Source organism: Nelumbo lutea, chromosome 6, assembly GCF_056320005.1.
Source record: "Nelumbo lutea isolate HS-2025 chromosome 6, American lotus-T2T, whole genome shotgun sequence".
In the NCBI taxonomy this organism is placed as follows: Eukaryota; Viridiplantae; Streptophyta; class Magnoliopsida; order Proteales; family Nelumbonaceae; genus Nelumbo; species Nelumbo lutea.
Genome location: NC_142689.1, coordinates 37362690 through 37375502, shown reverse-complemented (window position 1 = coordinate 37375502; position 12813 = coordinate 37362690). Strand labels below are relative to the sequence as shown.

The window sequence follows — 12813 nt, the reverse complement described above, 5'->3', positions numbered from 1 at the left end:
CTCTCCGATGCTTAAGTTAGCATTCTGATTACAGAGGGCTTGGAGAGAAATGAGAGAGCTAGAGAGCGGGGGTTACCATCCTTTTTTCTCCTCTTCCCCTTTGGGGGGTGAGGTCTTTATATACCGGAGTCCTCGCAGGTTAGGTGGGTGAAAAGCCTCCAAACGGTAAGACTCGTCGCATCCTACCAGAACCGGGGTACGGTGGTGAACTCCTCGAGGTCGTCAGGCTGGCGCTTATGTCAGGCGGCCAGGTCGGCGCCTGGGCCGGGTTGTTAGAGTGGTGCCTGCGTCAGTCGGCGGGTCAGTGTCTAGGCTAGGTCGTCAGGTCGGTGCCTGTGTTAGTCGGTAGGTCAGTGTCTAGACCAGGTCATCAGGTCGGCACCTGTGTCAGTCGGCGGGTCAGTGTCTAGACCAGGTCATCAAGTTGGCGCTTGTGTCAGTCGGCGGGTCAGTGTCTAGACCAGGTCGTCAAGTCGGCGCCTGTGTCAGTCGGTGGGCCAGTGTCTAGACCAGGTCGTCAAGCTGGCGCCTTGGCCGGGTCATGCGCTAGGCTGGTCCAGGTCGGCCAGGTCGCGCAGGCCGCACGCCACGCGCAGCTCGCGCAGGCCGTGCGCTAGGCCGCGCGTGCCGTGCGCAGTTCGGGCAAGCCGCGCGCGCGTGCCGCTTAGGTCGCGTGCGACGTGCGCGGGTCACGCCAGGCCGGCCAGATTGGTGCCCGGGTGGGTCACCAACTTCGTAAGTTTGTTGGCTAGGTGTTTTCCTAGTTGTCACGAGGTGCCACGTGTCACAATTTCACTGGAGGGTCAAATATGCCCTCATCAATAGCCCCCCACTCCTGAGCTTATAGTAACTCAGCGAAGGGAGTAGATTTCTTTTGGCCCGTAAGTCGATGAGCTAGTAAGTGCTGATCCAATTACTAATGTGGCCCGTAGGCTTTGGGAGCGACTCGTAGTCTACTCTTCTTTGATTTTTGCCCGTGTCGGAGAGGCGACCGGGTCTTAAGAAGTAACGTGGCCCGTAGGCTTTTGGGAGTGACTCGTAGTCTACTCTTTTTTGACTTTGCCCGTGCTGGAGAGGCGACCAGGTCTTAAGCAGTAATGTGGCCCGTAGGCTTTTGGGAGTGACTCGTACTCTACTCTTTTTTGACTTTGCCTGTGCCAGAGAGGCGACCGGGTCTTAAGTAGTAATGTGGCCCGTAGGCTTTTGGGAGTGACTCGTAGTCTACTCTTTTTTGACTTTGCTCGTGCCAGAGAGGTGACCGGGTCTTAAGCAGTAATGTGGCTCATAGGCTTTTGAGAGTGACTCGTAGTCTACTCTTTTTTGACTTTGCCCGTGCCGGAGAGGCGACCGGGTCTTAAGCAGTAATGTGGCCCGTAGGCTTTTGGGAGTGACTCGTAGTCTACTCTTTTTTGACTTTGCCCGTGCCGGAGAGGCGATCGGGTCTTAAGTAGTAATGTGGCCCGTAGGCTTTTGGGAGTGACTCGTAGTCTACTCTTTTTTGACTTTGCCCGTGCCGGAGAGGCGACCAGGTCTTAAGCAGTAATGTGGCCCGTAGGCTTTTGGGAGTGACTCGTAGTCTACTCTTTTTTTACTTTGCCCGTGCCGGAGAGGCGACCGGGTCTTAAGCAGTAATGTGGCCCGTAGGCTTTTGGGAGTGACTCGTAGTCTACTCTTTTTTGACTTTGCCCATGCCGGAGAGGCGACTGGGTCTTAAGCAGTAATGTGGCCCGTAGGCTTTTGGGAGTGACTCGTAGTCTACTCTTTTTTGACTTTGCCCGTGCCGGAGACGCGACCGGGTATTAAGCAGTAATGTGGCCCGTATGCTTTGCCTATGAGGTGTCGAGCTATAATTGTGCTGCATCAGCTTCGTAATGCCGGTCACCCACTCCTACAAGAAGCTACTAGGAGGTCGACCTTCGGGGGCAGCACTACTAACTTTAGGTCGCCATCTCACACAGGAGCCTTGGAAGGCTCGACCGGTAAGGGCGCCTATGTAGTCTGTTGGCCGTCAACTCCTGCAAAAGCCACGAAGAGCTCATCTTTGTAGGGGGGACCTTGCGGAGAGGACTGATGAGGCATTATCTGAATTGAAAATAAGGTTGGTAGAGCTATTTAGTCTGTTAGCTCCCTGCATAGTTTTTGAGTTCATAAAAAATGTAAACTATAAAGTGATAGCTTCAAAAAAGTGAGGACTTAGCTTTGGTAAGATGAGAACTTAGCTTTTGTAGGATGAGAACTTAGCTTTTCGTAGCGTATTCCTACATACGACGCCAATTGATGTAACCATTTTTGGCCACGTACCAATGTTTTGTGATGTATAAATTTTTTGGCTAAGTACCTCGTTGTTTGACCCGGTGGTGACATGCCTTGGTGATGAGCTACTTGATGGTGAACTCCTTGGGGGAGAACTGCTTGGCGATGAACTGCTTGGTGGCAAACTGCCTGGTGGCGAACTCCCTGGTGGCAAACTGCCTGGGGGTGAACTCCCTGGTGGCGAACTGCCTGGTGGTGCTCCCTGGTGGCGAACTGCCTCGGGGCGAACTGCCTGGTGGCGAACTCCCTAGTGGCGAACTGCCTGGGGGCGAATTGCTTGGTGGCAAATTCCCTGGTGGCAAACTGCCTGGGGGCGAACTACCTGGTGGCGAACTGCCTGGTGATGAACTGCCTGGGGGCGAACTGCCTGGTGGCGAACTGTCTGGTGGCGAACTGCCTAGTGGCAAACTGCCTGGTGGCTAGCTGCCTGGTGGACTCGTCACTTGACTTGCTCCTTGGTGGCCTGCAACTCAGAGGATGGTGGAGCTCCCTGGTGCAGCGCAACCCGACTACCCTCAGCATGAGGTGATTCTCTCCTTTGTAGGCTGCAGGAGCTGAGGGACCTGCGAGAACTTCATCTTTTCCTCCTCTTCGTAGGTAGCGGGAGCTGAGAGACCTGCGAGAACTCCATCTTTTCCTTCTCTTTGTAGGCGGCGGGAGCTGAAGGACCTGCGAGAACTGAATCAGAGGTCCCGGGGGTATTTTCCCGGTGGGGGCTCTCCGACACTTAAGTTAGCATTCTGATTACAGAGGGCTTGGAGAGAAATGAGAGAGCTAGAGAGCGGGGGTTACCATCCTTTTTTCTCCTCTTCCCCTTTGGGGGGTGAGGTCTTTATATACCGAAGTCCTCGCGGGTTAGGTGGGTGAAAAGCCTCTAAACGGTAAGACTCATCGCATCCTGCCAGAACCGGGGTACGGTGGTGAACTCCTCGAGGTCGTCAGGCTGGCGCTTGTGTCAGGCGGCCAGGTCGGCACCTGGGCCGGGTTGTTAGAGGGGTGCCTGTGTCAGTCGGCGGGTCAGTGTCTAGGCCAGGTTGTGAGGTCGGCGCCTGTGTCAGTCGGCGGGTCAGTGTCTAGACCAGGTCGTCAGGTCGGCACCTGTGTCAGTCGGCGGGTCAGAGTCTAGACCAGGTTGTCAAGCTGGCGCCTTGGCTGGATCATGCGCTAGGCTGGTCCAGGTTGGCCAGGTCGCGTAGGCCGCACGCCGCGCGCAGCTCGCGCAGGCCGTGCCAGTTCGCGCAGGCCGCGTGCGCGCCGCGCAGGTCGCGCCAGGCTGGCCAGACTGGTGCCCGAGTGGGTCACCAACTTTGTAAGTTTGTTGGCTGGGTGTTTTCCTAGTTGTCACGAGGTGCCACATGTCACAATTTCACTGGAGGGCCAAATCTGCCCTCATCATCTACCAATGGTATGTTGAGTCACCTTGTAAGACGTACGCGAGCCCCACATACATGTCCATCAATAGTATATGGGGTCCACCATGAAAAATGTATTTGGGTCCCACATACTTGTCCACTCATGGTCCTCACGTATATGTCCACCAATAGTATATTAGGCCCATATTATAAAATGTACATAGTACCCACATAGATGTCCACGCATGGACCCTTGCATACATGTCTATACATAGACCTCACATGCTTGTCCACCAATGATATGTTGGATCCACCAATGATATGTTGGATCCACCTTGTAAAATGTATGTAGGCCCCACATACATGTCCACCAGTGGTATATGAAGCCGCCTTAGAAAATGCATGTGTGTCTCACATGTTGTTAGCCCACACATAAGATATTAATATATAAATAACACATATTTTTATCATATTACCAAATGGTTTTCTAACTTTTATGGTCTTTATTGAGATCTATGAAAAATATTTTAACCAAACAATGTTAGGGCTTTCAAGATCTATTTACAAAAGCTTATCCTCGAATATTGTAACAGATCTCTCGGACTTGCCAAGCAGCCAATTGGTTTTTCGTCCATATCTATGCCTATCTATATAAATTGATTAGTTGTCCGTATCTATGCAAAGTATAGTATGATCGTTATCTTAAAATTGATTTTTCGATACACTTTATGTTCTATATATAATTTGAACCTTGATCGGTAGCACAGGAACGTCCAAAAAACACCTCGTGAAACGATGCCAAAGAGCATTAAATTCCCTTAAATTCCTTAAATTTTGATTTTAGTAGAATTGCCCTTTTCTTGGTTAGGATACGGAACTACGGATTCTGTCCACTGCGTGACCCCGAATCATCATTGTCTTCTATTTCTGCCTGCTAGCACTAAACGTGGACGATATAGCAGTCATCAAAATCCGCACTTCGCAAGCTAAAAGGGGCTAATCGGTCATTCCATTATTATTTTCTTAACTACTGAAGTTTTGGATTGAAGAGTTCAGGAGTGAATAGTTCGCAAGCTAAAGGATCCTCATGCTTCATTTTGAATTTCTGGTTTTCGTCTGCCTTTATTTTCAATCTTAAATTCGTGACTGTAGTCTGCAAGCTCGGTAAACTCCACTTTGTAAGACAATTTAATGTAGCTTAAGGGAGCCTTTAGTTTTGGTATACAGTAGGCATGTTTCTGTCGCTCTTTTTACCGTTGAATATTTTTTGGTAATATCTTTACTGTTAAGTTAAGTGGATCATAATTTATTTCAAAGTTTACACAGGAAGTAATCGAATTTACACAACCGTTTGATTGACAACATATTTAACCTATCTGGAATGAAATAATTTCATTTTAAGTCTTTGCTAAAGTGTGGTTCCTACTTTAATTGACAAGACTAATTACTTGTTTGTTTTTGAAAGAATTTAAACGTGTGGTTCCTATTTTTAATTAATACTAGTAATATGTTGAGATATGAAAAGAAATTGAGATGGGTTTTCAGGCAATAACTGAATTATGGTGTGGCAGAAAACTCACATCAATATTTCTCGCAAATACTGTTGACATATGTTTGCTGATTGAAGTTAACCGGCACTTAAACTCATTAAAATTTCTTATTCTCTGAAAAGATATGGATGCCTATTTTCATTCTTCAATTGTATAACTACATTATTGTTGACATAACCGCATTAAAATTATGCTCTTCGGATTCTATATATCTGGAAGAGGGTTTTTTTATGATGCATTCTTCTTGTATCAGGGATTTCCAATTCAAGGTGATCTGAATTGCCATGGAAAGCAAGGAGGACAGTGAAGTACACAACTGTGTTATGAAGCTGGTTAGTTAGGCTGTTTATTTTTTATTTGACACTAGGTAGTTTAATATTTTCCCAGGAGGAAAATTCATTGCATTTCCAAACCTTGCAGAGGGAAAATCCTCAGAGACTAAAGGAAAAAGTTTATATTGGCTGTGGGGCTGGGTTTGCAGGTGACAGGCCATTGGCAGCTCTCAAACTTCTTCAGAAAGTTGAAGAGCTAGACTATCTTGTACTTGAATGTCTGGCAGAGCGCACCCTGTCTGATTGTTACCAACTTATGATATCCGGTGGCGTTGGTTATGATTCTCGGAGTACGTTGCTTATCTTTGTTTTTGTTATGTTTTGTCCAAACAAAATATTTCATCCTCACCAATCATTCCTTTTCTTATTTGTTTTTCTCTTTGCCCTCCTATATCTCTAATTTTCCTAAATCCTTCAAACTTTACTACAAAGATACATAAAACACTCAGGGCCTGTTCATTTGCTCTAAAGTCTGACATCTGAAAGTGCAATAATTACATTAAGAGGTATATTGGTATTGGTGAACTTTTCTTTCCTCTGAACTCTGAATGCAGAGAATATTGTTCTGAATTTTGAAAATTATCAAATATCTGTTTTAACCCCATATATGAGACTTTTGTTTGTCTTTTTGGGGGTATCATTGGAAAACAAAAAAGTTGTATGATTGCACTTTAAGAGATAAGAGGAAATGAACAATCATTTTTCTCTTAAAGTTAAAAGATTCCTCTTAAGAGATAAGAGTTAAGAGGAAATGAATAGGCCCTCACAGATTCAGTGAATCACACACATGAGGAACACTCAAGTTTTGCCTATAATTATAAGTGACTATCTTCCCTTCCCCAATTCATACTCAAATGACATTTGTAAAGAAAGGTCACTGCATCTGCTCCCACTTAGAATATATCATAGATCAAAGATAATATTGTTTGAATGATTCTAACCCTCTGATGTGTAGATTTTTGTCTGGAATTCTTGCCAAATTTATGTGAGACCACAAGATTGTGATGAATCAGGTTGTTAGGAAATCCAACCAGAACTATTCTTACTGTTATTATTCTTATTATTTTCTTTTTCTGTAGGATATTTCTAGGAGCAGGTGCACTGGCTGATGGTTTAGATCCTTTTTAATGTGCTTTATGCTTGGTGCACATATTGTGGCAGTTGTGCCTGGGTGTGATAGTCGGGGCATATGTTTGTGTTGTTCACTTCAGGGCTTAAAGGACCTAGTGTGGCGTATCAGTTCTACTGGCATTGTAATAAGTGCTTGTCAGCATGAAGGCATTTTATAAAGCTTATCAGCATGTGTAGAAATTAGAAAAAGGTTCTCTAATCAGGTCAATGAGGGAGACTCACTAGATAATTCCACCTGTTGGCACTTTGGTACCACTCAAAGAACTTTGTGGCCAATCTGACCATCCACCAAATAGAGGACTCTTTGTATTCAATTCCCTAGTCCACATCAGTTCAATACTGCACCTTGAATAGGATTTTTGCCCAATTAAGAATTGCAGTACAAACTTTCAATTTTTTCTTTAGTTTAAAATATTAATACAAAGAAAGCTTTAAATTAAACATGAGGCAAGGCATTTTTTGAAATTTCTTTTCCATGAATACTGGGGAGTCAGGGAGAGGAGCAAAGGTCCTTTGTCCGTCTTTAAGATACCTTCTAGGGAAGCTAAGAGAATAGAAAAACTGATGAGAGATTTCTTGTGGGAGCTAGGGGAAGAGAAAAGAATCATTTGATTAGGTGGGAGGTGGTGAGTTGAAGTAAGGACAAAGGGGGTTTAGGGTTAAGGAACCTAGTTAATAAGAATGAATCTCTTTTAGGCAAATGACTTTGGAAGTGGCCTTTGGAAAGAGAGATGAAGTGGTGACTAGTATCCGTGGCTGTTCTGAAACTGGTTGGGATGTTGGAGTATCTTTGACGGGTTTTACTGACAACACCTTGGAAGGCAATTTCAGGCATCCTCCCTAAATTCCTCAGGTAGGTAAGGTATGATGTTTGCTCAGGTAATTCTGTTTTCTTTTAAGAAGATGTTTGGGTGGGCACTCAACCTGTAAAGACCTTTTCCCTTCCCTTTATTCTGTTTCCCTCTATAAGAAGGAGCTTGTTTCTAGGTTCCTTTCTCCTCTAGTTCTCTCGTTGTCTTTAAATTGGGATTTGGATTTTGTAGAGGTTTGAGGGATGAGGAATTTGTTTATGTTTTTGATCTTTTACTTCTATTGGATTTTGTTTGTCTAGACCCCCTTAAACTTGATAGTAGAATTTAGACTTTGGTTCCGAGTGGCTCTTTTACTTGTGCCTCCTTCAATTCTCTTTGCTCTACTCTATCCCCTTGGGTATTCCTAGTTAAAGAAATTTGGTCAAGGCCTTTCCCCCCTAAAATAGTTGTTTTTGTTGGAAAGTTTATTATGGTAAAATAAATAGTTTGGATAACCTGCAAAAGAAGAGACCTTATATGTGTTTGTTCCCAAATTGGTGTACAATGTGTAAAGTGCGTAATGAGGACCGTTACCACTTATTGATATCCTGCTCCTTTGCTCCATGTTTTTGGAATTAGTTTTATGTTGTTTGGGTGCATGTGGAACTTGCCTTCTGAAGTAAATTTGCTTTTTCATCCATCTACTTTTGGGTGGGCAACGAAGAGAGGGAAGCTAATGTGGAAATGTATTAGAGCAACTGTTTTATGGACTATCTGAGAGGAAAGGAACGCCTGTATATTCCAAGAAAAGAAAAGAATCCTTGTTGAAGTAAAGGAGTGTATCTTGAAAAGGGCAATTCTTTGGCTGAAAGCTTCAGATCTCTTTGTGGATTATTCTTGTGATGATCTTTGAAGGAGTTGGGTAGTGGTGCCTTCCAACCTCCAAGAACAAAATACGAGCTAGGTGGTTACCCCCTCTGGAGGGTGTTGTAAAGCTGAACTTTGATGGGAGTAGTCAAGGCAACCTAGGACCTTTGGATATGGGAGGGATCTTGAGGGAGAAGGATAGCAACATTCTTTCCTTATTTTTAGTTCCAGTGGGAGTTGAAGACTCAACAAGGGCTGAGACATTAGCTGGTGTACAAGGATTACAAATTGCCAACCAACTTGGAGTGGAGAATTTGTTAGTTGAAGGAGACTCTAAGGTGGTAGTGGGTTGGTTGTTGAACCTGGATACTATTATTTGGGGCTATAGGGATCTTCTTAAAAGTTAAAAAAGTTAAATGGCTTACAAGGAATATGTTAGTTAGTTTTCAGTGGGTTAGCAGATTGGAAAATGCCTTGGAAGATTATTTGGCTAAACAAGGGGATTCTCGGGTTTCTTTGTACTGGGCTAACTTACAAATTGCATTTTGATAAGGGTTTGGGTTCGTACTCATCTCCAAGGGGAGGTAACATCTCATGCCTCCTCCTAGGGTGATTGTACTCTTTTTTCCTCTCTTTAACAAAATTACTATTCATTCATAAAAAAAGGAAAAGTCATCCATGATGCCTCAGGTCTAAGGATCATCTACACAATTGTGATGATAAAACTGCTATTGGCACAAGATTCCATGTAACTGTTCTATTAATGGGTCAAGTTTAGTGAACTTGTTCTCTAACAAGAACCCACATATTGGGTTTTCGTATGACGTTTGTTTTAGAAACTCTATTTGGTTTTGGGAGGATATTTGGGTCAGAGATACCCCTTTAAAGGACCTTTTCCCTTTGTTATTCTATGTCTCTTTGTATAAAAAAGAGGTTATTTCAAAATTTCCATCACCTTTTGGAGCTCCCTTGCCTCCGGACTGGGCTCTCTGGAATTGGGGGGGGGGTCTAAGAAATGAGTTTGGAGAGGTTGTATTTCTTTACTTGGGTCCTTTGGGATTTGGGGATTCTGTTAGGGCAGAAATGCTAGCTACTTTACAAGGAGTGCAATTTGCAAATCAATTGGGTGTAGAGCACCTACTTATTGGAGGGGATTCCAAGGTGTTGGTGCAGTCGTTGAAGAACCCCCAAGATGCTATGTGGTGCCATAAGAATGAAATCAAGAAATTTAAGTGGATGACAAGGAATATGTCTATAACTATACAATAGATGGGGAGATCAACAAATGCATTGGCTGATGGCTTAGCCAAGCAAGGGGCAAAAAGGGAAGTTTTGTTTTGGGCTCGGCTGTAATGTTTGTTTCTTTTTTTCTAGTTTCCTTGTAATATGTTGGGAGAGGCTGCAGCTCGTGCCTCTCCAAGGGCTGCTGTATGATCTTAAAGTTCTAAATTATTAAAGTTTATTTTTATTCATAAAAGAAGAACACCCACATATTTGCTTCAGTGTCTCCGCACAAGTGACTTGATATTCATTACCGCTGAATGCAAGCATAATATGTGGCAGTCTATCCAGATTATCGAAGTCCTCTTGACAATCCTCTGACCAGGAACTGTTTAAGGATCTTGTACCAAGAAAAGTGTAGCTCAAATTCTTATCATCTTAAGAATATACCATCTTGACATGGATACCAAGGACTATTCATGTAATTATAAAAGAAAATACATGAATGATAAAAATTCCCATTTATCACAAAATTGTGTTTAGGACATATGACTAATAATTACTACCAAACTGTAATTGAAATACATGTATTTATGTTGTTTACAGTAGGCATATTCAATTTGTTGTCCACGTGGTTGTATGCACTTTTTTTGAACCGAGAGGTCAAATGCAACAGATAAATTACCCAAGTATAGGGGTGCAACTTTTCCAGGTTAGGGTTGGGATTTTGTCAAAATTTCAATTGGCCCAACCCGAAACCCAAGCCCGAAACAGTGTAAACAGTTAACTTGGGCCAACCCGACTTGCACCCCTAAGTATAGCATCATTTTTCCCTATTTGTGCTTCATTTTATTTGTTCATATTGATTTTGAACGACTTTGCAGTATCAGAATGGATGTCTTTGCTTCTACCTTTGGCAGTGGAGAGAAAAACTTGTATAATTACCAACATGGGTGCAAGTAAGAAACCAAGAATATCTAATCATTTACCATTCTGCAAAACTATATGCTTTGTTTTACACTGACATGCTCCATTTCTGCATGTAAATATCTACTTGTGGAAAGTGGATCCCCTTGGTGCACAGGAAAAAGTCTTAGACATAGCTAGTAGACTGGGGCTCAATGTATGTGTTGCTGTGGCTCATGAAGTTGCTTTATCAAAATCAGGTATTCTCTTAATATTTCTTGAAGATATTTTTTTTTTCTTATTTCTCTTAGATAATGTTATCTGATGATATAACCAAAAACCAACAAGTGCTTATAATAGAAGGGTTACTTCAAATTTGCTAATATGTTTCATGATTGAGGTCCTTACTCAACAATTCTTTAATCATGGAAGGTATAAGAATTTGATACTCTTGGGTGCACTTTTTGATGACTTCTATTATTTCTTTAATGTGATTTATGGGTTTTTGGTTACACAAATGCATAGAAATGCCCTCCAAAAGCACCTTTGCAGGAGAGGGTTCATGGCACCATGCATATGTTATTGTTTTACTGTTGGACATTTTCTGGAGTAATCACATATTTTATTTTATGTTGTTACTTGTTACTATTATCTATTTTTGTTTATACGTACAAATGCGTCTTTATTTTTCAGAAGAGCGCATTATCAAAAAAATTCCAGTCTAATATCTCCTTCTAATACTTGAAAGGTGTAAGCACATACCTGGGTTCAGCTCCTATTGTTCAGTGTTTGGAGAGGTACAAACCACATGTTATAATCACTTCCCGAGTTGCTGATGCAGCCTTATTCTTAGGCCCAATGGTATGAGGAGATCCTTCTTATCTTCACCATTAGTTCTCATTCCTTATTCTGTGGGCATCTATAGACCTTGTTGGTGATGCCTTATCATGGGGAGTCTGTATTGTTTTTCCATATTAATGAGAGTTTTCTTCTTTACTATAAGATAGAGTTCTCATTCGTTTGTGACACTTAGATGGGATTTTTTTCTAATGTTCGGTTTTGGAGGATATGCTTATGCATAAAAAAAGAAAGATACTTTTCTTTTTTTATATCAGGTGTAGTATTGTTTGCCTTTAGGTGCTTTTGGCATTGGTCCATCTTAATAACTAGACTCTGTTCATTTATAGTGTTCAACAGCTAAGAGGTATTGATTGTTCTTTCATATTTAGTTGTCTTGGATCAACTCACAAGCATCATTAATTGAAAAATCCTGGAAACTTTATTCATTTGTTCAAAATCACACTTTCTTTTTATTTGCCTGATGGTTATCATGGCAAGGTTCTAGCTAATTCCTGAATTTGTCTTTAAAATGCAAATTATCTACTGACTTGGCTCTAAAAGTTGAATAGACAATGTATCTGGATTGTTTGGTGGAGATTTTATGTATGCAAACAAGACAATGGTGCAGAAAAGTTTGTTATAGTTTCAAGATGTCAGGATAGGTACATTAAATGAAAGTGGCTACAAATAGATGTGTACCAAGGTTGATACTCCAAGTCATCTAGGATGCCATTTTGAAAGTTAAAGGGGGAATTTAAACCGATATTTGGAATCAACTAACATTGTTGCTGATTAAAAAGGAAAATAACTCCAGAATTGAACTATTTTCTTAAATAAAAAGTAGGTACTATTTATGTGTATATATGAAGCCTATATGCATTTGTGTTTACTGCAGTGTTGCATGGACTCTCCTAAGTGGATGAAGTGTCTGTGCTGGACATGCATCAGACTCCAGCACTATGAATTCTTGAAAAACATTTCTGTGACATTTCCCTTTTTCTCCTTGCTTTTTCAATATAAATGAACAGTTAATGTACACAATGAATGCCATTTTTCCTATTGTAACAAAATCTTTTAGACCCATTTCTATAGGTTTATAATGTTAAGATTAAAAAGGGACTACTTGTACTTTTCTATAGAGAAGTCCTTGTTTCTTCACCTTGCCAAGTCAGACTCCTGGCCATGATCGGATTTTGATTCCAGTGTCCTTATCCACACACCTGGTTTACTGTGATGCAATTGTACAACTTATTGTAGGTGAACAATCCAGATAATGTAGTTTATTTATGATTAGGTTTATGAATTGGGTTGGAATTGGGATGACTTGTATATGCTAGCACAAGGGTCTCTGGCTGGTCATCTTCTGGAGTGTGGGTGCCAACTCACAGGAGGATACTTTATGCATCCAGGTGAGCTGTTTAGAATAATCTTGTACTGGCATTTCCAATTGGTCTCTGATGTAGACTTAAAACTGCTTGAGTTCATATATTTTTACTTTTTTTGATGATAA

General features: G+C 42.2%; 1 protein-coding gene across 8 annotated transcripts in view; it reads left to right on the top strand.

Annotated features, from left to right (window-relative positions):
* The first annotated feature begins 4230 nt into the window (after nucleotides 1–4230).
* Nucleotides 4231–12813, top strand: part of LOC148848588 (propionyl-CoA carboxylase) — a 48845-nt gene continuing 40262 nt past the window's right edge. Inside the window, exons 1-7 of one of the 8 annotated variants that reach the window (XM_088951809.1) lie at nucleotides 4231–4348; nucleotides 5469–5547; nucleotides 5636–5837; nucleotides 10442–10516; nucleotides 10622–10723; nucleotides 11212–11324; nucleotides 12598–12712. In XM_088951809.1, coding sequence (XP_088807935.1) covers nucleotides 5500–5547; nucleotides 5636–5837; nucleotides 10442–10516; nucleotides 10622–10723; nucleotides 11212–11324; nucleotides 12598–12712 — 655 coding nt within the window. In that variant the 5' untranslated portion in view covers nucleotides 4231–4348; nucleotides 5469–5499. The other 7 variants (XM_088951806.1, XM_088951805.1, XM_088951812.1 and 4 more) reach the window with 7 other exon arrangements.